Source organism: Micromys minutus (genome assembly GCF_963924665.1).
Source record: "Micromys minutus genome assembly, chromosome: 1".
Lineage (NCBI taxonomy): Eukaryota > Metazoa > Chordata > Mammalia > Rodentia > Muridae > Micromys > Micromys minutus.
The window spans coordinates 145,490,248-145,516,455 of NC_137969.1; the positions used below are offsets into that span (position 1 = coordinate 145,490,248).

General features: G+C 46.5%; 1 protein-coding gene across 1 annotated transcript in view; it reads right to left on the reverse strand.

Moving 5' to 3' along the window:
- The window catches only part of SCARB2 (scavenger receptor class B member 2), a 61,642-nt gene extending 37,062 nt beyond the window's left edge, over positions 1-24,580 (reverse strand). Inside the window, exons 1-2 of the mRNA XM_080932282.1 lie at positions 24,147-24,580; positions 283-440 (exon numbers count right to left, since the gene is read on the reverse strand). Of these exons, the coding sequence (XP_080788408.1) occupies positions 283-440; positions 24,147-24,263 (275 nt within the window). The 5' untranslated portion in view covers positions 24,264-24,580. The remainder of the gene's footprint in view (positions 1-282; positions 441-24,146) is intronic.
- Between the last annotated feature and the right edge of the window lie 1,628 nt (positions 24,581-26,208).

A 26,208-nucleotide genomic window follows, 5' to 3' on the forward strand; every position in this document is an offset into this window, starting at 1 on the left:
GAGGAAGGGAGTTAGAGGGAGCCCTAAAAATTGCCAGAGTCTGAAGGGGGACCTTAAAAGAGGTGGAGAGCACCTGTGGAGGACAGGAAGGGGCAGCCTTCCTGAGTCAGGCAGGCAGGGAGGAAGCCCCGCCCACAGAGCTCTGAGGAAGACTGTGCCCAGACAACAGCAATGCCTTGGGCCTCACAGAACCAAAGCTGTGTCTGCAGGCCCATCCTAGCTCAGTTGTGCTGGTACAGCCCAAGGATCCCACCAGGTTTCAACAGAAGAGGAGGGACTCACCTGTAGGTGTACGGCCCCACTTCTTCTAGTTGGGGGATTTCTCCTCGAAGGATCTCCTCTGGATTGGTGACATTGAAGAAATAAAACTGCATGTACACAGGTAGAGGGGGCTTCTCCCAGGAATCAAAGACCTTCGTCCCATTTTGTAATACCATATTCTGAGGGAAGAAAAAAAAAACACAAACAAATGGGTTTACAAAAAGGTAAGGCCACTGCTTTGGAATGTGGGATAGAAAGAAGGGCATTTCCTGTCCTGTAACTGCGGTTTGGGAGCAGAAGAAGCTCGGGTTCCAGAAACCACAAGAAGCTTGTCATGGCAGCTGGTCCCAATCCGTGAGTTAAAGAGAAGAATAACCTTATAAAGTGGGGAAAGACAATCGATGTGTTGAGAAGACAAACATATAAAGGAGTCCTATGACTCTGAGCTCACCCTTGGGGTCTTGGCAGAGCTTTAGAAGTTTGGGGTTTGCTTGGTTTTCACCTGGTGTTTCACTCTGAAGTCTAGGCTAGCCTGAAGTAAGTTTTCACTAAGTAGCCCTGGCTGGCCCTTTGAGGCAGTGCTTTTCTCTCCACCCCTGAGTGGTTATTGGAATTCACTGTCACCCCTGATGAATTTTAAGTAGAGGAAGAACTGGGGTGGCTCTGCCCATCTTTGTCCCAGATCTGACTCGGCCAGGTGCTTCAATCTGCTTGTAAATTAACTGCAGTATCAACCTGGTTCCTTCTAAGGGATCTACTCTGAGTATAGCCCCTCCATCATATACACTGGTTCCCGTCTTCCATTAGGTGAGTCTTGAAGGGGTTGAGCTAGGTAGGGCAGAGAGACACTCCTCAGAGATGATCAGCAAGAATCTGACCTGGAGAAATGCAGGCACAAAAGGAGGGCAGAGTGGCCAGGTTCTCACCCTGCTTTTACTCATCTCATGGGCCCAGATTAGGCGTCCACCCTCCATAGCAAAAGCAGATCCCAGTGCCTGTCATGGTCTGCCTTCCTTGCTTGTTTATTTTATTTCTTACTTGCAGTCTCTTGAGAACGGGGTTGTATTTTACATTAACAGGTCTCAAGCCTAAGAATCAGTCAGACAAGTTAACACCAGCTTTGGTCTGCCTTTGACATGGAACCACACCCACCCAGTAACTCCCCATTAGGAGCTGTGTGTGCATGCCAACCCCTGATATGTCTATAAAGTAGTGATGGTTGCCTCTGGCTCAAACACAAACAGTTTCATGATTATTGTAGATGATCTCTTTTTCTCACAGGTCTTCCTTTACTTCCTACTTATGTCATGGGCTAATATCCCTATATCTTAAATTCATATTTTTAAAGTCCTAACTCCCAAAACCTCAGCATGTGAGCATATTTGAAGACTGGATTTTTTAGAGAGGCGACTGAGGTAATGAACGTGGGACCCAATATGACTGGTTTCCTTAGAACAAAAACATAGGAGTAAAATGCTCCCAGAAATTAAATGAAAATCCAGTGTCAGGGTTGGTTGGGGAGACCTCTGAGGCCCTTGAACAATCCAGGCAATTGCCACTGCTGTTGCTTGCCTAACAGAACTAAATGAGAACATATGCTTTGATCACAGGATGGTGAAATCAAGGTGGAATTGAGCTGGAGTCTTTCTCATTGCCCTCTTGACAATAGCACCAGAGTGCAATACAGACTTCAGAGAAGAGTTACCATCAACAGTATTACTCACATGTGGCCCCTGAGTTTGCCTCTCAGTGCAATAGTGGCAAGCTTGTTATGGGAATAACCAACCACCTTCTGATTCGATGTGAGACCTGCTCCAGAGGAACTCATATGTGACACTGTGAACCTGCCAAAACTCCATGCCTTGGAGGCACAGGTCCTATTGCCGTCTAAATAATGATGTCTATGTGCAGAAAATAATGCTGCTATCAGCTTTGTTCAGGGAATACCCGCAGACTTATTACTGGTCACAGTAAGGAAAACAAGTGACTTTGGTTGCTCAGGAATAAATGGGGTATCTGTCACCTCCTCTAAGGCACAGAGACGGTTGTGAAAGGGTGGGTGTCCAGCCATCATTTCTATCCAGTACCTTTCGCACTCAGTGAGTTGAGCCGTGACTAATGGAATAGAAACAAAGAAAACAAACTAAAACCCAAAATTGACGTGACTCCTTGGCTTGTCCAACCTGCTCAAGCACGTGCTTGGCACGTCTATCCCAGGCAGATACTCAGATGCTCTTTCTCTACAATAGAAGCAGATATTTAAAAGCTTTGTTGATTTTTTTTTTCTTGCCCATGAGGTAATGGGAATTGAATTTAGGGTCCTGTGGATACTAGGTAAGTACTCTACCGCTGAGCTACATCTCCGGCCCACAAAAAAAGTTTTAATTATTATTGTTATTTTGAAACACTAAGTTACCCAGGTTAGCTTGGAGTCAAGCCCAGACTGGTTTTGGCTAAGATCTGTCTTTATCTTATTTCCTAGCCTCCAACCTAAACTATCTGAGAGCAGAGGGGTAGTGAACTGCAGAAAAGCAGACTAGATATACTCAGACAGTTGAAGGGCTCACATTCCTCCACAGCTGTCACAGCCGGATTTGGAGCTCAGCGGCTTTTGTCCAGCATACACTTGAATTACAAACAAGAACATCTCTTTATATATATATATCGCAGTCAGTCAGAAACTATGAACCCAATGCCTAGAAACTGTACCAGGAACTTAAGCTACTGTAAACCGGTGTTGGAATTATGAGAATAGAGAGCCTGTGAAGAATAATCACTTCATTTCCCAGAGCATTTCCAAAACCCGTAAGGATCACTTTTTCTTGTCCAAAACTTTCTAGAAAAAGACAAGGCAGTAATTTTGTTTTCTTCTCCACAAACTCCCTGAGGAAAGCTGTACTGGAAGAAACCTGTCTCTCCACTGAACTCCATGACACAGCAGAGTGGAATCACTTATGATACACAGAGAATACTCAATAACAGAAGCCATTAGGGATCAATAAGAAACGGATGAAATCAGCAACCAAAACGGAAAATTCGGCCCTTCAGGGTGTAACCAGCTGGGCTGGCTGCTGCCTTCTCACAATGAGTAGCATTCACCTTGCCCAGCAGCATGTGGAAGGCTCTAAGTTCAGTTCCTGGAGGCTGGAGGGTCAGAGGAGATGGGAGCGGACAACACAAGCCTGACTTGGGTCAGGAGAGGCTCCCTAAAAGCATTACTGTGAGGAGAGAAGGGACTATTGCCAATGGCAAAGATAATAGAGATGTTTGTAGGAGTCTCAGGGGTTAGGTGAAAATTTTCGTTTCTTGGGAGGAATGGACAGGCCTAGACAAGTGTCAGGAAAGGTGGCACCACCAGCCAGTGGGCAGAGGGCCTCACCTGGAAGCCAGCTACTTTTGTTTCTTCCAAACCAAATGTACTTAATCTCTACCTATAATGTATACATATGTGTGTTCCAGCATCTTGTCAAGTCCAGGCGCTCGTTACATCTAGAACAGCTCCAGAGAAGCAACCTGCAGATACTTCAGCCTTCTCTCGCAGACACACACAATTCCACTGGACCTGTTACTTCTGACCTATCCTCAGATGGTTCCACAGACCCTGGACAACAAGAAAACAGTCAACTCTAAGACTGGACAAACATCCCTACCCCCACTTTTATGGACTCTCTAGAAACATCAACCCAAACAAGCGTGAAGCAGTCAAGAGATCACAACGACCCTATTCCTGGTCCATCATCACCTGTAATTTTTCTTCCTTAATTAAACCAAAAATGGATTATTACAAAAATGGATTACACTCTGCCCTCCTTTTGTGCCTGCATTTCTCCAATGGGGAATGTTGGGATTCTGTAAACCCCACCCCTCAATTACCTGACAGTAGCCAGGTATGCTCCGCCCCAGTGACCTGACACTATAAAAGGGGCTGCTTGCCCCCTCCTCTGTCTCTTGGCCTCTCTTGCCTCCTGGCTCTCTTGCTCTCCCAATCCTACCCCTCCTCTTCCCTTTCCCCCCCTCTCTCCACGTGCTCATGGCCGGCCTCTATTCCTCTCTCTCTCTCTCTCTCTCTCTCTCTCTCTCTCTCTCTCTCTCTCTCTCTCTCTCTCTCTCTCTGCCTCTACCACCCTCTTAACTCTATTCTGTACTAAAAAAAAAAAAAAAAAAGGAAGCAGAAGACTTTCCAGAAAAAAAGAAGGCAGAACTCTTTCCAGAAAGGGTGGAAGCCAGCCTACTTGGGCATCTATAAACCTCCTCTCTCTGAGGATAAAAATAAACCTTGAGAAACCCTGTCTCCTTAAACAGCAAATGCAAACACTGCTGGCTAACACCAAAACAGTGCTTGGCGGCTTGCCTGCGTCACAGTGGGTAGCAGACTCTGGCACATCCTGGTGTTTGCTCTGTGGTCAGCCTGACCCCATGGCATTTCTCTGCCCTGACTACTTAGCGGAGCCAACGCCATCTGGACACACTGTCCTGTTCTTCTACTGCCTTTAAACCTCCCCCCAGTTTCTATACAGTTCATGTGTGTTTGCTCTGTCTCACATAGCTGCAGCCTTGTCAAGAAGACCTGTGTGTGTGTGTGTCTATCTGTGTATATGTATCTGTGTGTGTGTCTATATTTGTGTATGTGTCTGTATCTGTGTATGTGCATGTGTGTGTGTGTGCGCGCGCCCAGTGTGCACATATTCATGTGTGTTCTGTGTGTGTGATGAAGGGGGAATAAGAGAGCAGAGGGAAGCTGTATATGCAACTGCCAACATTTCTAAAAGCAGTTACATCCTTATCTTTATCCTTTCCTGCTTTCAGCTCCCAGAACAGTCACACTGCCAGCCCAGCCAGCTTCCCTACTGTGCACCGGCCAGAGTCTGGGCTGTGCTAGAGGCCTCACTGCTTCTGAGCTTTAGTGTAGATCCTGCAAGATATAAATTTCCAGTTTCCCAATGTGCATCCAAGTCAGGCACCATAAGAGCAATACAAAGAAACTCTAATTTTGTAGACCAGGAAACAGCAGCACAGACTTCTGCAAGTAGCAAAGCCAGAACGTTAAATCAAGTCTGGACAAGCCCTAGTCTGCAGTGTAGCAAAGCCCATGTTTGCTTACAATTGACCTTCATGGGAACAACAGTTTCTTAAGTATAATTATGTCCTAGATATTACACAAGCTATCTAGGAAATGATTTCATCTTTTAAATACACATACATTTACACTACATGCATGCCTGGCACCCAAGAAGGTCCGAGGATGGTACTAGATTCCCTGGGGCTGAAGCTACAGATGGTTGGGAGTCTCTGTGGGGATGCTGAGAATCAAACCCAGATCGCTAAGCTATTTCTTCAGCCCAGAACATGTCTATGGAGGCATCTAAAGGATCTGGGGACAAAGTGTTGTGATATCTGCAACTTATATTGAAATAATTACAAAAAACAAATAGGCTATGTCAGAGAGCTATAGCCAGACAGTAACAACTAGTTGCTGGAAGTTAATGATAACATTATCCAAATACTAAAATAATTAATTTTCTGTTTATCTGGGATGTAAATTAAACTGGGTTTGATATCTAGTAACCCTACCCCAAGAGGCCATAAAAACAACATAGAAACCATGATGTGATGCACTGGGAGTTTCCCAGTCAGTCACCTTGCGTTCTCCGGCATTGAGGACCTAGAAGAGAAGAACGAAAGCCCAGAACCCGAAGCTCCTTAGCCCCCCTATGCTAATGTATCCAGAGGAAGCACTCGAACATTGAACCACAAGATGGACCAGAAAGCAGATCCCAATAGATAGAACCTTCTAGTTCTATGCCAGGTACACAAGTCACTGGATGTGCTCTGCAAAAGTGGTGTGAATAGACTAATAAGCAATGACCCAGGGATGCCCAGCACAGGAAGTCTTCCGTTCTGCCACATACAAGGAACAAGTATCACTGCCACAGATGCCCTGTGACCTTCTTAACATGAAGCTACATGGGGGAAATTGCTGCCTATCCCCTGGGGCTCTGCTGTGACAGCCCCAAATAAACACTCAAAAGCTGAGCTGTCTTAGACCAAATTTAAAACCAGCATGAGGTTCTCCGGCAGGTTCACAAATGACTTTGGGTTGTGCTTATTAATTTTAGTCAGGTAGAATGGGATAGATTTTTCTAAGCACAATACTGTGGACTCTCACCACAATAAAGAATGGGACAGATCCCTTGTTATGTGGTGAATTTTAAACAAAAGCTAAACTAACAAAGCAGAAAACTTACTTTTCTGTTCATCAGCCCAAAGGTACAAAGTAAAGTCGTTCCTGTGACAGGAAGAAGCCCTGTTCTTAAGACAAAAGTTAGAAACAAAAACATCAAATAGAATTGTAAGCAAGTCTCTCTCTTGCCTGGGGTAAAACAATCAGTCTAAAGAAGTGTGTCTGGTAATACCACATTTAAAAAGACATTGATACAATAAATTTAAAAACAAATCACAACTGTGCAGGGAGAAATCAGGCAAGCTTCCAACCTCAGCTTCCATTGGCTGTCACCGGAAATCAGGGAAATGGCACTGTCTTCTCAGCCTAGGACACTGCAGTGGCCTGAGAAAAGATTTTCTTTGCAAAGTTGTTTGTTTGCTTTTTAAGACAAGGTATTTTTAGATCCTCAAAGCGAGGACCCCCACGGGGGGGGGGGGGGGGTTAGGGTTAGGGTTAGGGTTAGGAATGGCAGTTGAAGGGGAAAGCCAGGCTGTAATGCTCTCCTAAGTTCTACAGCCTCATCAACTTTTCGAAAAGCTGCAACAATCTCCACCTGCTTGATGTTTTTTTTTCCTAATTACAAATACGTGAGTTAAAATCTTGAGCCTGTAATCAAACTGCAAACTTCAGTCAATGGAACACCAGAAGTTTTATTATATTTTTAAATTTTTTTGTAACATTAGAGCATAGCCACAATTTTAGAAAAACAAAACTAATTTTTTTAACAGTGCAAATGATCTATTCTTTATAAAAATCAATACCAAGTTTACTACTTTCATGCCACAAAGTTTGGCTGCAAACTTTTATATATGAATGCATGATGGCGCAACTTTTAATATCTTATTATTTTAAATCATATCTTTTAAGTCTGTTTTTTAGAAGAATTACATAAAATATTATTTCAAGTTTGGGGTATCCATAGAAAACGTGGCTCATGTCACGTGTTGTTGTCTAGGCTGACTTGGACCAAGTTACTAGTTTTAAACAAACTTTGGTTACCAATGTTACACATTTTTAATCATACCCAGTTGCTTATAAACCAATAATCTAAGACCAAGATATACAGAGCATATTTATGCCTTATAAAACCAGTCAAAAGCAAACATGAGGTGACCACACATCTTATATAGTTAAACCACATAAAATTTTTACTTTTTTTTTTTTTTTTTTAGCTGCAATTTGCAAGAAATGAGCACCCTATCGCCTGCTGAGCTCAGTAAACACAGTCAGCGATTTTTTTCTAGGAGAAACAGCCATCAGCTCTAAACCGAGAGCAGCCGGGCACCTGTACAAGCAGCCTGGCCAGACATTCGGCTCCAGGCAGGCCTCTAGCTGAGCTAACTTCCGGTGTAGGGCTCCGAAGGCCTGCTCTTATTTTATCTTTTATCATTACCCTTTTAGGCATGAGTTAAAACTAAATCAAGAGATAAGCAACCAACAGACGTTTTAACTATTTTTCTTTTGAACATGAAACACAAGCAATACTCAAACAAAAACACAGACACAAATTGAACCACACCTTTTAAAGACGCAAAGACATTTTTTAAAATAGTGTGTCCTTAAGTTGTCAATTAGAGTATCTTGTATTCTCTCCCACAGAAATAACATCAATACAAAACTCAGCATCATATCTATTTTGAAACAATATAGACAATTAAGATAATTATAAATCCTCACTAGCCAGTATCTGACTAGCCATGTGGTCTTAGCAGGGTAACTGTTGCCCGCCCATGCCCACACAGCTGCTGCTGACCACACGGCCATGATCCTCATGGCGTGGCGCAGCAGGGTGAGGTGGGGGAGTCAATGTCCTCGCTCACAGCCAGCTGCCTCTCCTGCGCGCATCCACGAGGCCCACGGGGAAGCACTACGCTCTGCCCCCCCCCTTCCCTGCAGCCCCGGGCCGCCCACCAGGGGCGCGCCTTTGTGCTGGGGGGGGGGGGGGGTTGCATCTGCAAAGGCCTGGACAGGCGGAAAGATTTTTACTTCTGCCTGCAATGAAACTTTTCTCCCTCCCTTGCTCTCTCTCTTCTCCTTCCTTAGCCAAATTGGTGGGCCATCTTCAGGCGCCTCGGAGACTTGCCTGTTGATAAATTTTTAAACTCTCACTACCTTTAGCCATGGTGTAGTCCCAACTGGGGTGAGTCAAAGGGAATCCCATGTCAATTTTATTTTGCAACTGTGTGGGCCTCCCGTCGGTCCCAGGAACATTTTTCCTAGCCTCTGATAGAATTCTCTCCCACTCCTTGGTTGTGAAGAGCATCTGCAACAGCTGTTGACAATCTTTAGTAGGTCGATGAGAGAACATAAGAGACTCCACCAACCCGGTGATGCATTGGGGATCCTCTGAGGAAGGGGGATGGTTAGATTTCCAGTTATGAAGATCTGCAGAAGAAAAGTGCCAATACTGGAGAGGCTGAAATTTGCCACCTGACAGATCCAGACACTCGAAGCCCTCAGAAGACAAAAACACATGAAATAGAACTCAACAGATCCAGACACTCACAGTCCATGTCCTCCACAAGCAGGCAAAAGAATCAGACGGTCGCAAATGGGGAAGCTTCCGTTACAACAACAGAAATCCGACTGACAGCAGGAGACCACCAGGGTCCCTGGGTCACCTCTCACACCCTGGAGCGTCCTCCAAGGCAACAACTTGTGATCATCCCAGCACTTTTGCTGATCACAGTTCTTCAGCCATCACAGACTGAGAGAATAGCAGCAAACCGAAAGCACGAATCTCAGAAGTCAGAAATCAGACAGCTTCCCCAACAAACACTCAGAACAACTCAGACCAGAGATGCCAGCCGGCACACACACACTCCAGAGGGGATCCCCCCATACCTCCAAGTCGGTTCTCGGGTGTGGGAGTGGTTGTGCCTTCCCGGCCAACACACCAAATTTTAGATCCTCAAAGCGAGGACCCCCCACGCTCCATCATAGGAAAGGCGACACCCCAAATCACTCACAAGAAGCGGTCTTGATGCAAACTGCAAGAGAATTTTTATTCCAAGTGCGCTAGGGCCCACAGTCATACACCTCGCAGGGGTAGAGGACTGCGGACCCCGAGTGCAGGATCAGGACAGCTTTTATAGGGTTCACAGGCCCGTGGATCACAAACCAATCATGGCAAAGCTCTCGAATCCCAAACCAATCAATTTAAATTATTTAAGCCTGCACTTTATGGACCAATCATGTTAAATATCTAAGCCCACGCTCAATGGACCAATCAGTTCTCTAGTGTCAGAGTTCTGTATTTGCGCGGTCTCCTGGATGGGGTGACAATCGCACTCAGGATAGGTCACTAGGGCAGGGGGCTTCTATGGTGCAACCAGTTTGCAGAAGCCAGATAAACAGTTAAGTCAGCTTATTTCCTGTTAACTTACTAGGCCTGGCTTGAGTATCCAAGAACCTGTCCTATGCCCTTTCACCCAGTTTCATACAGAAAGTGGCTCCGGAACAGCAATGTGTGACCTTATATCTACTTACTGGCAGAGAACAGGGTCTGGAATTTGAGTTATTTAGAGGTTCTTAGGCGTGGGGGTTAAGGCTCCTTTAGCTTGGGGTCCTTGGAGAGGTTAGGCAATATTTTCTATCCTTTCAATGTCTCTTTGTAACAGCCCTGGCTAGCCTGGAACTCACTTTGTAGACCATGCCACGCATTCACAGAGATCCACCTGCCTCTGGCTCCTGACTGCTGAGACTGGAGGTGTATGCCACCACGATTGGCTGCAAAAGTCTTTATAATAAAGTTTTGATTAAAAAAATAACAGGAAGCCCCTGGTCACAGTGGCCTATGCCTAAGATATGAGCACTTGGGAGGCAGAGGCAGAAAGATAAGGAGTACCAGCAAGGACTAGCTTAGTGCATCAAGGTGCTGGATGGCCAGGTCTGCTGACCTGAGCAATTCCTGGAACCCAGGAACAAAGTTGGATGCCATCAAAAGAGCAATAGGAGGAAGAGAGAGTCTGTCTCAAAACAGTGTGAAAAGAGAGGACCAGCTCCTGAAGAATTCTCCTCCAAGGGCCATTAGAGTATCATGTTACATGTGTGCCTCATGGTACATGCACGATCATGCACACATGTGTACACACACAGACAAATGAAAAAGAGAAATAAAAAGCGTATAAAGAAAAATATATAATACCCTTATAATTCACACTAAATTAAAACAATTGCTTTTATTTTATATGTATACATGTTTTGCCTACATATATGTACCATAAGAGGGGCTGGTTGTTGGGATTCTGTAAACCCCACCCCTCAGTTACCTAGCAACAACCAGGTATACCCTACCCCTCAATTACCCAGCAGTGGCCAGGTATGCTCCGCCCCAGTGACCTGACACTATAAAAGGGGCTGCTTGACCCCTCCTCCCTCTCTTGCCCTTGTGCTCTTGCAGCCTTGCTCTCCCACCCCTACCCCTCCTCTTCCCTTTCCCTTCCCCCTCTCTCCCACATGCTCATGGCTGGCCTCTACTCCTCTACTTCCCTCTCTCTCTCTCTCTCTCTCTCTCTCTCTCTCTCTCTCTATATATATATATATATATATATATATATCTGCCTCTACCACCCTCTTAGCTCTCCCATGACCTGAATAAACTCTATTTTGTACTATACCGTTGTGTGGCTGGTCCCTCAGGGAAGGGATTCCCAACATGGGCCCCTCAGAGGCATCTCCCTTGCCCTCAGGCCTTGCCGCACCTCCATGGGCCATATGCCCCCCTTCATCCTTCCCCTAACATTGGTGCAGTGACTCGGATCGTCATCCTTTCACAACATTGGTGCCCCGTCATCTTTTCCTTATACTGGTGACCACAGAGCCAGAATACTTTGGATGCCCTGGAACTTGAGTGACAGGTGGCTGTGAGCTACCATGTGAGGCAAGGGCCTTTACCCATGGAGCCATCACACCAACCCTACTAATTTCTTCAAATCCACTGCTAGCATTGGAACTATTCGATGAAGGTTTTCATGAACTCATGCTACCAGGCGCTTCCAGAAACATCAGCAGTGAGCACATCCCTCAGTACAGCCCTCTGACTCTCTAGCTTTAAGATTTCTTTTTGACATTTTGTTTAGCACTGTGAGGCAGCCTTGGGAGAGCTGTTCTAGGGCAAGCCATTTCCAAACAATAAAAATAAGCACATGGGGAATTGCATCAGGTTTGAAAGGAATCAGAAATAGTTTTAAAGAAACCATCAGGCCTTAGGAGCACTAGCAAGTACTCTGCAAGGTCAACAAAATGCTCTGGAAGAACTGAACACAACTCGAGCATCCATGTTGCCATTCACCCTCGTTTAATGCAACCAAACTTTGAGAACCTGGTAAAGAATATGTGTGGTTTTCCTTGGGTTTCAGATTAGGAAAACGCACCAAATACCAAAACACCAACTAGTTGCTTTTCTTCTGAAAAAATTGCTCCCATATATTAAGCAAAGAAAAGATGGGCTGCTATAATTAAAATCGTTTTCACTTCTGCTGTTAGTTCCAGTTGTACTAAATAAACCCACCACCGATGTTTTCCCCTTGATTCCGGACTTTACACTGGAAACAGATATTCTGGCCTTGTGCCTTGTTGTTGCTTGTTTTTGTCATTTAACTCCAGCTGCTGTGACTGTGACTGTCACAGTGTAGCTAAAGAAAGCTGATGGAGTTTCAAAGGCTAGCTCCCTGGCGAGCTGCTACCATGTCTTATAAATGACTCAAGTTTGGTGGTTTTGTTTCATTTTCAGTTTTTGTTTTTGTTTTTTGTTTTTTTTAAATGGTGGAATAGCTACATTGAAGCAAACTCCTGCTAGGAAACCACTGAAGTGTTTCTAAAGGGTCCGGGGTGATCAGAAAGTGCAGCCAAGGCTGAGACCAGCAGGTCTAAAGGGAAAAGAGCAACTACCAAAAAGAAATCGAAAACTAGTAAGGGAGGGTTTCAACACAGAACTTTCGAAAAGACATGAACATCAGAACATGACAACCTTCGTTTCTCACGGTGAAAGTAGGGAACATATATTTGTGTAGGAAGGATGGGCAGGGAGCCAGGGAGTGGGTAAGAAAAATGATTTTAAGATGGGACGAAATAAAATGCAGCCATGGAAACACTGAGCATGCTCTGTGTGTGATCTCTGCAGCCTGACTCATTTCAAACCTGTTTGGTTATGATTATATCTCATGCATGAGCCATGTGATGTGATTCCCACTTGTTTATCCGTCTCCTCTCCCATGCCTGGTAATTAGCAGACATATGGTGTCCCTTTGAATGGACCATCAGCATGGAAGGTAAAGAGAAATGTTGTCAACATGTGAATTTCAACCAGCTAAGAATAAGATGATATACAGAATGACTATAGTTAGCAACACACTTGAAAAGAGCTGAGGAGATTTTTAAATTGTTCTCATCAACCCACGACCCCCCCCCCCACACACACTGCCAATATATACATCAATGGTATGTATCTGAAATACCCCCGCTTAGCAACAATAAATGCCATTTCTGTAAGGCTGCGCGCACACAGGGCGGGCCAGGTCAGGGACCCAGGTGGCCAAACAAGTCGGTGGGCAGCCAGCTTGCAACAGACAGAAAACAGAAAGCTCCTAAACAAGCCCTATAAGGCAGCTGCTCTCAGAAGAGCCCAAAGCAGCTATCCTCGAAAGCTGCAGCCCCGGCTGGTACCAGGAGTTGTGTCCTTGGAGTCATATTTCTGCCACAGTTCCCACACTTAGATAAGCCCAAGGCAACTATTCTCGGGAACTGCTGGTACCAGGAGCTGTTTCCTTGGGCTCACTCCCTGGCCACACTTAAACTAACCAATTAGAACCCTGTTGCTATGCTTCTGCTTCTGTACCTTGCTTCTGCCCCCCAAGCCCTATAAAAAGGGGACTGCCCCTTTGTCCGGCGCGCAAGTCCTCCGAGAGACTGTGTGCCCACAGGTACCTGTGTACTTTGATCAAATAAACCCTCATGCTGATTGCAGCCAGTGGTCTCGGCTGATTCTTGGGTCCTGGAGTCCCCTCAGATAAAGGTCCTCTGGACGAGGGTCTTTCAGTATCGAATTGCTTGATTTACCCATTTCAGGCTGACACACACACACACACACACACACACACACACACACACACACATCATATCGTAACCATAAATAAATATAATTTGAATTGTTGAATTGTCTATTAGAAAACGTGGTGGCTGATGGCGCTACTGTAGAGAAAGCATTCATTGTCTCTGGAAGAGGTGTAAAGAGAGCAATGGAGGGGCAGGGTTAGTGGGAGAAGCAGGTTTCGTGTGCTGCAGGAGTGTTTGAGGAAGTGGGAAGAGTAGTCACTTCTATAGAGCAAGCCTTTGCCTCCATTTGTCAAACACATAAGCCCCCAAGCTACCTCCCAATTTCTGTTTTTGGTAAAGAGGGTGAGGCTCAGAGAGAGGTTTCACTAAGAAAGACAACAGAGCAAGGCCAAGGGCAGGGACATTTGCTAGACATTAGGAGGTGTGAGAATCCTCAACCCCAAGGTGACAGTGTCTGGAAATGACTGACACCAGTGAAGCCCTTAGGGAATAGGATTAACGCCTGTGATGATTCATCTTCATTATCATTATGGATCTAAATCACCTAGGAAATGCACCACTGGCTGAGTCAGTCTGTAAGATCAGTTCAAGAGAGAGGGGACAGCTCACCCTCAATGTGACAGGAGCCCTGGGGCTGAAGTTCCAGGAGAATAGAAAGGAGGGAGACTCTGAGACCTGAGGTAATCTCACTCTAAGTCCAGCCTGTGATTGCAGTGTGACCAGCCACCACCCTCAGGCTGTAGGCATAGCTGTTTTTCCTCCCGGGCCCTCCCTGCCCTGATAAACTGTGCCCTCAATCACCACCCCCCCCCAAAGCCTTTATATCCCAATGTTTCTTTACCAAGTGCTGAATCTGTCAGCGCCCTCACTCTCCCATCCCTCAGAACCTCAGTGAGAAATGTATTTCTGCTGTTCAGAAAGTAGCTCAAATGGGCTAAGACAGCAGGGCTGGCCCTGGGGCTAACACAGCAGGGCTGCTCCCCAGCCCCCCAGGTCTGCTCTGTTGGCTGCTGCTATACAGGACTTGGTGGTCACTAGATAACATATGCAAATTTTACCATATTTATTTATTTGTTTGTTTGTTGTACATGTGTATGATGAGGCTGGAATGTGCCTGTGGAGGTCAAAGAACAGCTTTATAGAGTTGGTCCTAGCCTCCTACCTTCCCATGGTTCTGGGCGCTGGGCTCCGTCATCCAGCTTTCAGCTTGCACAACAAACATCTTGACCCTCTCAGCCTTTCTCTCCAGCCCAAGTTTCCAGAGTTTAAAGGAATAAGCCATTCCAGGGGTAAATATGTGCTGACTTGTCCTACAGGATGGAATAAAATGTAATGCCACACAAGCAAACAAAATCTTCCAAAGACAGAATTTGTATCCATCTAATCTTCCATCCATCCAAAAGCTTTTATTGAACATTTTGTTCATCCCTTCCTTCCTCATTTCCCTTCCTCCCCTTTATTTTTTTTTTTTTTCTCCCTCTCCTTCTCTCTTTTTTAATGGTGCTAGGGACTAAATCTAGGCCTCATGCGTAGGGTAAGTGCCCTTCCACTGAGCCATAGCTGGGCCCCAACTATGTTGTTTTGTTTACCTTTGGCAATAGGAGACGATACAAAACTAAGTATGACAGGACCCTTACCTTTAGAAACTACTTGCAAGATAGCTTAAAATACTAAATGGCTACAAACTGAAAACTCTGTGGGGCTGATGCCAGAGAAGGGCATCACTGAGTTATGGAGATGCCAAATTACAGAAGAACACATTAGAAGACAAGAGAGTCCCAGAGCCTAAATCTGTCAATGGCCCCAAACCTGAGGCTTTTGTTTGGTTTGGCACTTTTCCCCCCCTATTGAGACAGAATACCATTTCCCCAGGCTAGCCTGCAATTCACTCCACACCCCATGCAGGCCTCTCTTCTCCTGCCTTAGCCTTCTAAGTCCTGAGATCACAAGGCATGAGATGCCTCCCCCATCTCTAAACTCAGTTTGACACTGAGCTCATGCACACACAAGAAAGACACAGTAAACAAACTCTGGCTGCCTTGAAAATATTAGTAATATAGTTTCCAAATAAGTCTTACAGAGAAATAACCATGGATATAGATTATAATTATATATTATACATGCTATAATAAGAACAAAGATATGTGTGTTATATGGATTATAACATGCATAATGTAATTAATATGTTAATAATCTAGGTAAGTAATAATATGTACTGTATTTTTTAAGCATTCCTAGAAAGTCAGCATTATTAATTTAATTAAAACTGGATGACGTGATCTCTGGACCTCTGGAAGTCCCTGAGACCCTCTCAGGCGCTCCACAAAATCAAAAGTAATTTTAGTAACACAGCCAAACATCATTTCCTCTTTGCCCTCTCTGGCTCTGTGACTGTGAAGTAGAGTTTACCTGCCCCACAAAGATGTCCTTGCTCTGCTGAAGTGCAGATGTGTTGGTGTGTTCTCAAACTGTTAAAGTTTTATCTTTCTGTGTGAATATGTATTTTTGTGTGTACATGGATATGGGCAAGTACATGCCTTGGGTGACAGTCCTAGCCTTCTACCTCATTTGAGGTCTCTTTGTTTGTTTCCAGACTGCAATCACCAAGCTATCTGGCTGTGAGTCTCTGTGGACTCTCCGATGCCCACCGCTCATCCGGCTATAGAAACACCGGGATTTCAGATCCCATTAGGCATTGCAATACCACGCCTAGCTTTTACCTCAGTCCTGGGGATTTGAACTCGGGTCGTCACACTCATCTCCAGCTTTGGCTTTAATTCTGCCACTGAAAGCTTCAGTACGTACAACCCACAGAAACAAAACTACAAGAGGACAGGGAATTCTCCACCCCGCCCATGCCTTCCCCAACCCCTCTTGTTTACTCAGACTGTGGCTCTCTCCTGCACTCTGCCTTGAAAGCCGTACACAGTCTTGCAACACTCACTAAACAAACAATGAAGGACAAAGTGTGTCCCCATAGCACCTTCAGAAAGAGAAAGCAAACTGTTGGGTGTGGCCAGCACTTGAGACAAGGAGGCAGGAAGATCAGGTAAGGTTTGAGGTCATCCTCCCCTACAGAGAGTTCAAGGCTAGCTGGTCCACACTAGATTCTATCTCAAAGAGTATGTAAAGAGTTAGAACCCAGAACGGAGTTTATTTCTCTTTGGTTGCTTCTGACAGATACTAGCTTTGATTAAAAACAGCCCCTCTCCGAGTCCTGTGAGTGTGTGATCTATTTGGTGACATGGGTTGGACCTGTCCTCCCTTGGCCAGCATCCCTTCTTCTCATTAATAAGCTTATTCCCACTAGCTGACTTCTCTGCACAGCAAGCACATGTCTGGCAGACCAGATGGCCCTTTGGCTGTGGCCTAACAGAAGGAAATTTTGCACTTTACTGAACAGTAAATCAAGTGACGGTCACAGCTAAAAAACCTTCCTACACCTCTATCTCTGTCTTTTCACGTAAATGGGATGGATAATGGCAGTATTAGTAATGAAGTCTTCAGCCAGAATTCCCATCTCAAGGGATAAAGATGGGCTAAACCATCACTATCCCCAGCTCCTTAACCTTGTACTACTGTTTGTAATGAGTCCGACATCTCTATGCCTCCATAAGAGACAGTATCCCCCTAGAGCCTCCATAAGAGACAGTGTATCCCCCTAGAGCCTCCATAAGAGACAGTGTATCCCCCTAGAGCCTCCATAAGAGACAGTGTATCCCCCTAGAGCCTCCATAAGAGACAGTGTATCCCCCTAGAGCCTCCATAAGAGACAGTATCCCCCTAGAGCCTTCATAAGAGACAGTGTATCCCCCTAGAGCCTCCATAAGAGACAGTATCCCCCTAGAGCCTCCATAAGAGACAGTGTATCCCCCTTAGAGCCTCCATAAGAGACAGTGTATCCCCCTAGAGCCTCCATAAGAGACAGTGTATCCCCCTAGAGCCTCCATAAGAGACAGTATCCCCTTAGAGCCTCCATAAGAGACAGTATCCCCCTAGAGCCTCCATAAGAGACAGTGTATCCCCCTAGAGCCTCCATAAGAGACAGTGTATCCCCCTAGAGCCTCCATAAGAGACAGTGTATCCCCCTAGAGCCTCCATAAGAGACAGTGTATCCCCCTAGAGCCTCCATAAGAGACAGTGTATCCCCCTAGAGCCTCCATAAGAGACAGTATCCCCTTAGAGCCTCCATAAGAGACAGTGTATCCCCTTAGAGCCTCCATAAGAGACAGTGTATCCCCCTAGAGCAGTCTTCTGAACCTGTGAGTCTCAACCCCTTTGGAGATCATGTATCAGATGTCCTGCATATCAGATATTTACATTTTAATTCATAACAGTAGCAAAAGCTATGAAGTAACAACAAAAATAATTTTATGGTCTGGGGTCACCACAACATGAGGAACAGTAGTAAGGGGTCCACAGCATTAGGAAGGTTGAGATCCACTGCTCCAGAGTCTGGGGATAACTCTGACACCTACTGGTCTATTCCACTGCCACAACAGATAGTTATGAGAACACCTTCCGCCAGCTCGGACTAAAGGTTGAAGGAAGCATATAGGAGTGTCCTGCGACAAGATCGTGTTTTTGAATAGACTGAAGAGAAGGCCACTTAGGAGTCAAGAATCCTTTAAGGAAGTTGTCCACATGCCTGTTTATAGCTCTCTGAGTCCCACCTGGGTGGGAAGACAACCACGTCACGGTTATCAACTTGCAAAAGGAGAAATTAAGAAATGAGCATTTCCTGAGGACAGCAGCTGGAGCCTCATGACAGCAGGAGGCTCCAAGTCAGTAAACAGCCATGGCTGGATGTGTAAGCAAAAGAGGATGGGTTCCTGCTGACTGCCTAGTTCCTGCCATCCTCTCAGGAGGCCTGACAGGGCCTTAATTCAAGAGCTTCCCCTTCAAGCTTTATAGAAAGAAAGAAAAATAGTCCTCTTCCACGATGGGGCTCTTTACTCCTTAAAGACTGGGCCCCTCTCATGCCAAGACATGACAGGCAATAGAATTATGGGAAGCCATGTAGCACGGGGTCCGGTAAGAGATGGCCACAGTATTCATTATCCAAACCAGCAGTCTTTTGGGCAGAGTCTGCTCACCCTTATACCAGCAAGCACACACCATACAATCGGGCAGGGCAATCCTGGGAACTGAGATATCATCATCTGTTAGGTGGGAAAACAGGTTCAGCATCAGGTTACCAAGCTCAAACTACCACTCCCCCTCTAAAGTTTGGGGGAGTTGTTTTGTTTTTGCTTTTGCTTTTTTAACAGAAACCTTAGGTGAAGAGTCTAAGTCTTCTGAGCTTTTGGCCAAAACTCTGTCTTGTTTACTGTCATCTTTGTAGCTCTAAGCACTAAGTCATGACCTTTCTCCTCTTTTCTGATCTTAAGGATTAAATGTAGGACATGGACCACACCGACCAAGCATCCTAATATAGAGTCATAGCAGCACAGCCCCAGCTTCATGATTTGAAAGCACAGCAAGCACTAATTCTCAACTTTGAATGGAAATGACTAGGAAAATGAGGTCAAGACGCAAGAAAAAAGTCCTTGGAGGTTATACGGTTGCTGGAGGTGCAGCTCAGCCATAGCTCCTTCAGCATGTGCAAGGACCCCAGGGTTTACATCCCAAAAATTAGTTTGTACCTACAATGTAGCAGGCAGGCACTGCTTAAGTATCAAAGTGATGGACTGGGCTATGGAATAAACGCAGCAAACCTCATCCTTCCAGGTTCTCTGAGAAAAAGAAAATGTGGCTTGCTTGTTAGTGTTTGGTTTGGTTTTTTTTTTTTTTTTTTTTTTTTTTTTGAGACAGGGTCTCACTCAGCTCTGGCCAGGTTGGAACTCACTATGTGGATGGGAGTAATCCCAAACTCTGGTCTTCCTGCTTCCACCCCTAAGATTCTGGTTACACTGTACAACCATTACCCCAGGGATCACAGAGGGAAGCAATCTGTTAGGTCTCTCTATGCAAATACATCTTCAGAAAGCCTCAAATGCTTGCCGAACAAGGTGCTGTTGATGCCTTAGCAGCGCCTAGAATGGTGGGGGGTTGGGGAGTGCTGAAGAGAAGCGAGGTGCTTCCACACCTCTGCAAATGAGAACTAAACCAAGGACAGCATGTTTTTTCCAGGATGAGGTCATCATTAGTAGACACCAGTAGGCCCGGGTACAGCACAGCAGCTCCTTTGAAATTGTCCTGACTTTTGCCCTCTGTAATCTTTTGGTTGAAGGAACTCATTGTTCTGGTTACTTTTCTGTCACTATCATAAATCACTGACCAAAAGCAAGATGGGCAAAGAATAGATTTATTTGGTTTATGGCTCCACATTATAGTCCATCACTGAGGGAAGCTGGGGGAAGAAAAGGCTGGAGCCTGGAGCAGAAACTGAGGTGGAGACCGTGGAGAAACACTGCTTGTTGATGTGCTCCCTGGCTTGCTCAGCTTACTTCCCCTATACATCCCAGGCCCACTCACAGGCCAATCTGATGGAGACAATTCCTAATCTGAGGGTTCTCTTCCCAGGCAACTCTAGTTTGGCACCCATCAGCATGGTTAAGATGATTAATGCTAGATTTTTCTTTAGATTAGCAGAAGTCAAGATCCAAGATCCAGCCAGCCTGCCTGCCTACCTGCCTGCCTGCCTGCCTGCCTGCCTACCTGCCTGCCTGCCTGCCTGCCTCCCTGCCTGCCTGCTGCCTGCCTGCTGCCTGCCTGCCTGCCTGCCTGCTGCCTGCCTGCCAGCCTGCCTGCCTCCCTTCCTTCCTGCCTGCCTGTCTGCCTGCCTCCTCCCTTCCTTCCTGCCTGCCTGTCTGCCTACCTCCCTTCCTTCCTGCCTGCCTACCTGCCTGCTGCCTGCCTCCCTGCCTTCCAGCCTGCCTGCTGCCTGCCTGCCTGCTGCCTGCCTGCCTGCCTGCCTGCCTGCTGCCTGCCTGCCTGCATTTAATGATAGCACGTGGGAGGCAGAGGCAGATCTCCATGAGTTCCAGGCCATCCAGGACTAGAGATTGAGACCCTGTCTCAAAAAAAGAAAAAAAGAAAAGAGGTTCTGCCTTTTCTCTCATGAGGTTCTGCCTTCTAAGACTCTGCTCAGCTGCAGCCTCAGTGTCCCTTCGGTACCTCACATACCTAATTTCTTCAAGTCTGACTTCAAATAAACTTGACTACTTCCAACCATTGCTTGTGTCTAAATTTTGGTTACGGCGAATAGCAGGCAGGTGAGACATTCGGTGCCAACAACCATTCTGTCCACTGTATTTACCGGCCAAGACTCTTGACCTGGTTGTCTTTCTTCCTTTCTGTTATTGTTTTGGATGTGTGCACACGTGTGACTACATGTGCACGTGTGTTCACAAGCATGTGGACTCCAGGGGTCAATGTTGAGCGTCTCCTTCAACCACGTCTCATTTATTTGCTTGTTTGTTTATTTGAGACAGGGTCTTTCGCTGAATCTAGAACTCGCGCTTGGCCAGGCTTGCTGGCCAGAAGTCCCAGAGATTGTGTGGCAAGCACTTTATTCGACTAAATTATCTCTGAGATCTTACCAAACTTCTTGAAATTGGCAGAACCTGAGCATATGAATGCTATCTTTTCCTCACTCCTATTTTTGATGTTACACAAGTTGAGGCATGGACAATCCTCAAAGGGAACAGTGAGGACTGGTGGTACTGGCATGGGTCACATCACACTGTGGATATTAAAGTCAATTTTTGGATGAATTGTCCCATAGAAATGCTACTGGAAATAGTGACAGGTGTCACATACCCATCCCCCAGTCCTGTGTGCTGTCTAGGCATGAAGTCTACGACTATCATAAAACCAAGATCCAAGTTTTATGGATCCTGAAGCTTCTGTAAGTTGAAGGGCCCTTCATAGGAGGAAAAAAAAAAACTAAACATGAGGCTTTGGAAGGACCTGTGCAAGCAAGAGACCCAAAGCTTGAAGTTCAGGAGCTTCACAGAAACACGACTGAGTCCAAGATGGCTCACATTGCCACCTTCACAGAAAAGAAACTGAGGCTTACAGAAGAAGTGACTTGCTCAAGGTTAAAGCTGCAGAGTGGGACATATGGGATCTGAACACAAGGTGTCTGATTTCTCATCTCAGACTCACTGTGTGGCTTCTAATAAAAACAAAATGGCTAGTGTTTCATTAAACCCCGACTACATCCCAGGAGGGAAAGCATACTTTTTTTCTTGGAATTTCTTGAAATGCATTGGTCATTATTTCAGGGTTTACAGTCAAGGAAACATGAATAAAAAACACTATAGGCTGGGGGAGAGCTAGTGTGGAGAGTCTAAGATTCGAGAAACCTCCGTTCGGTGGCAGTGCTGTATAAGCCATGTGTGGTGAAGCACACTTGTCTCCCCAACACTCAGGCAGGAGGATCATTCTCAGTTCTAGGGTTTGAGGCTAGCCTGAGCTCCATGAGAAAGATGACAGCCAAGTGTCAGGGTACATGCTTGTGACCAATCCCAGAACCTAGGAGTCTGAGATATGAGCTGTGTGTTCAAGGGCCAGCCTGTTACAGAATGACACTCTGTCTCTAAAGGAAAAAAACTAAAAGACTCAACAAGTAGTCCCTCCCTGGCTTCTCAGTGGATGCATGGAGCCAGCCTTCATTCCCTGCCCTTGTCATCTGTAAAGTCCTTGGTCTCCCCTCTGTTTGGGATGACCCTACAGGTTTCCCAGGGAACCTCTGGCTGACTTACGACATCCCCAATCCATCTGTTGAAATGACGACGCTATTTCCTCCCTATCAGACATCAGGTGGCACACTGGTCTGCAGCTCTGTAAGCGTCCTGTGCTGTAACTTATCAATCGGGTTCTTCCCAAGGAAAAGCACTTGTGGCCAACAGAAACTCAGGTTCTGTGACGTTACTTCCCAGATAGCCCTGCCTGAATAAAACCAAGTTCACTAAGAATCAGTGTTTATGGCTGAGGTGCTGAGAGAAGCCTTTATCTTACCAGATCCCTGAACACACAGACACACACATACACAGACACACACACACACACATAGACTCACATACAGACACATAGACACACACACAGAGTCACACACAGAAACACACACAGACACACACAGAGACATACACACAGACACACATATACACATACAGGCACACAGACATACACACACACACACATTCACATATACAGACACACACACACTCACATACACAGACACACAGACAGACATACAGACACACAGATACACACACAAACACATACAGAGACACATAGATACACACACAAACACAAAGACACACATAGACACACACACACACACACATACACACACACATTATATTCTATTGTCTTCCTTATGCAAGCTACCAAAGCAAGATTTTAAGACTAGCCTTGAATTTGGATGTGGGGAGGAGAGAAAGGGTTTGTTTTTCTCCTTGAACACACACACGCTCAGGACAACAATATTCTTTGAGAAGCTCACACAGTAGGCTTAGCCTTCTTTTGGCAATGCCATCTCATTACCGCTTTGCTTTGACACTTAAAAAAATCTTTAATTGCCAGATTCCAAGTAACTACTGGGAATATGTGTTTAGGGACTTCATCTACTGGCATTTGGAATAAGGCAACTAATTTTATTAGTCTGGAATAGAGTGACTCCAAGCAGATTCTCAAGCCTAAGCTTTGTACCCGGGCGACAGCAGTAGAGATCAGCGAGACGTCATGGGTAAATATGATGCTAACGAGAAAAGGCTACTCCAGTGACTTACTTATTCATCTCCTTCTTTTTAAAGGAAAAAGTGATCCTAGTAACTCTCTCCGGTTCCTCTTTCTACCGCGCTTGGTGAATGTGGGTGAAAGGGTAAAAGAAAGAAAGGACCTGGGCGGTCCCAGGATAGAGAAGTCTTCCACATGACCAGCTTCGCGGGCCCCAATCATCCCACCCTGGGAGACAGGTTCAAATTCTTTAATTACCCAATTTTTTAATCACCCAAGTAATGGCTGATAACCCCAAGGATCAGACCCAAGGAAAGAGAGCAGAGACTGTCCGCGAGACACAAAGCCACTAAGCACTAAAGCACTAACGGGATAAAATGTCACCCGTTCCTAAAGCCTGGCCCGTTGGCCATCTGCCCTGCCCTGCCCTGCCCGGCCCTGCCCTGGCCTCCCCTGCCCTGGCCTCCCGTGCCCTGCCGAGAAAGTCTAGAACACAATAGACCTCTCACCCACTTCTCACCCCCAGGCCCACTCCTCTTCAAAGGCCGCGCGGGCAGCCGACAAAGCCTGCTTCTTCATCTGCGGTGTTTTCAAGCATTTCTATTTCTTTGTGAAATGCGAGGGAAACAGGGATCAACATAGACGGGTGCGTTGAGGGGTGGGGAGAATTGCTAAGGATAGGATGGAAACTCAAGGCTTTCTTACAAAGTCAAGATCTGTAGACTACAGGTTATTTAAAGGAAACAGTCACCTCAAGTCTCCACATCCTGCCAGCCCTGAGAGACAGCGGGCAAAACAAGAGCAGTGTTCTGCAGGCTCGGCGCCAACGCAACTCTCCCCACACGAGGTCCGCAACGGGGGAACGGCCTGGAAAAACACACACATACTCAACACACACATACACACAGCCTAGCCTCACCTTTTGGATCGTCTGGTCCACCGCCTTCTGAAAGACTCGAGCCACTAGCAGCGTGATACTGGTCACCAGCAGCAGCAGAGACAGTGTCCCCACCGTGTAGAAGCAGCATCTGCCCATACTGCGCGCGGCCCGCGACCGAACAGCGAGAAGAGCCTTGGCCAAGGCCGCGCAACAGCCGCCCAAAGCCCCAGGGCGCTGCGACTCCCGCGTCCTCCCCCTGCGGGCCGAGCGGCCGCCCGCGCAGTGTACTCAGCCCTGAAGCAGGCGCGGGGCGAGCACGGCCCTTGCAGCACAGAGCTGGCGCGATCGCGGATGCCCGGGCCGCCTGGCTTTCGCTTTCTCGGCTGCTGCGGCCGGGGAGGTGCAGGGAGCGCGCAGAGCGGTGACGCGGGCCGCTGGGGCTCGCCAGCAAGCCGCGACGGCGGCGAGGGTGGCGGCTGGAGACTGCGCCGAGAAGCGGGAGGGGCCGGGCGGAGACCTCTAGTCATGCGCCCTGCAGCGGCCCCTGCGATTCGGCGGGCGCTGCGCCTGCATCCTCTCCCTGCAGGAGGCGCGGTAATCGGCCTTCCCTGTCCGCTCGGCCGCTCTCTGTCTCCCGCAGATCCCTGCTTGGGCCATGCATGGGGAATTCCTGCTGGACCCGAGGTTTCCCTTGCTCCAGAGGATCTCCCCGGTTCCTCCGAAGATTTTAGTACAATATAACGAATGCTTTTACAAGGTGCCCGCTGATTTGTGCCTGCAGAGACATTTGCCTTGTTGGGTTGAACTGAGTCTTCAGAAATAGGTCAGGGTGTGTCCTCTGAAAGTGAGGAGGAGGCGTTCCACACACTGAAGGCAAAGGCTGTAGGAGTGAAAGCAAAACCCCGGAAGACAAGGAGTTAACTGTTGAGTAGTGTAGGCCCTATGCTACAGGGTTTGCGGTGCCAAGTCCTGGAGATCAGTCTCTGTGAAGGCTGAAGGCTGTTAACAGAGAAGCAAGTCATGTCGAGCAGGTGTTTATTTTCTGCCTTGGTCACGATTAGTTGAATAAGGGTGAGTTCTATCACACACACACACACACACACACACACACACAGTGTGTTCATAGAGGAACTGGAGTCGGGATGTGGGTGTGATTTCATTAATGGGAAGAGGCTAGTACGGTAGACTGGGTGGACAGAAATACCTACACTCACTACAAGTTCAACAAAGCCACGGTAACAGGGTAGTCCTTGAGACAAATTGGCATATCCCCAAATTCTGACATATGTCAGATGTAGGCCTGCCTTAAATGTCCCCGCTGTGCTTAATCAGTGGACAGGGAGCAACCTTGAGAAGTTAGTTTTTACCAGCTGGGGGTGAAATACCACGGGATAGATTTTAGTGTGCTCAACAGCTGAGAGAGTCATCCGTCACCAATGCCATCGGCAGGGAAGATTGGACAGACATCTTCCTGGCCAGGCCGCTGTCCTCACCATGAAGGACTCAACCAACCAGGATGGAAAGCATTCAAGTAATTGTGGCACTGGAGGCCCGCCTGCAGTATATGGGGGGACCTTGTCTCACAAGAGGAAAGAAAGCAGACAAGAAAGAAGAACACAAAAGAAGGAATGAAAGAAAAGAACTTAAGCGAAAGTTATGCTGTTGCTGGTGAACTACATAGACTCGGGACAGTTGCACCTACACAGATGTCTTTTCCTCTCCTCCTCCTCCTTCTTGTCATACTTTCCAAATGGTGGTGTCCATGTTGTTACTTTGTATCAAAGATTATAAGTGAGAAAAACAAATAATGAGGAGAGATGGTGTAGGAACTACGCACACACCTTGCAGTCTCTCTCTCTCTCTCTCTCTCTCTCTTTCTCTCTCTCTCTCTCTCTCTCTCCTTCATTTTCTTTTAGTTTTTACTATGCTGTTTTTTCCTTTTGTTTGTTTTTTTTCTAGTTGTAAGACAGGGCTTCATGTAGCCCAGCCTGGCCTCAATCTTGCTGTGTAGGAAGATGATTACCTTCTGATCTTGCCTTTACTTGTCCAGTGCAGACAGTATGGCGATCACCATTTTGGGGTTATGATGTGCTGAAGGATC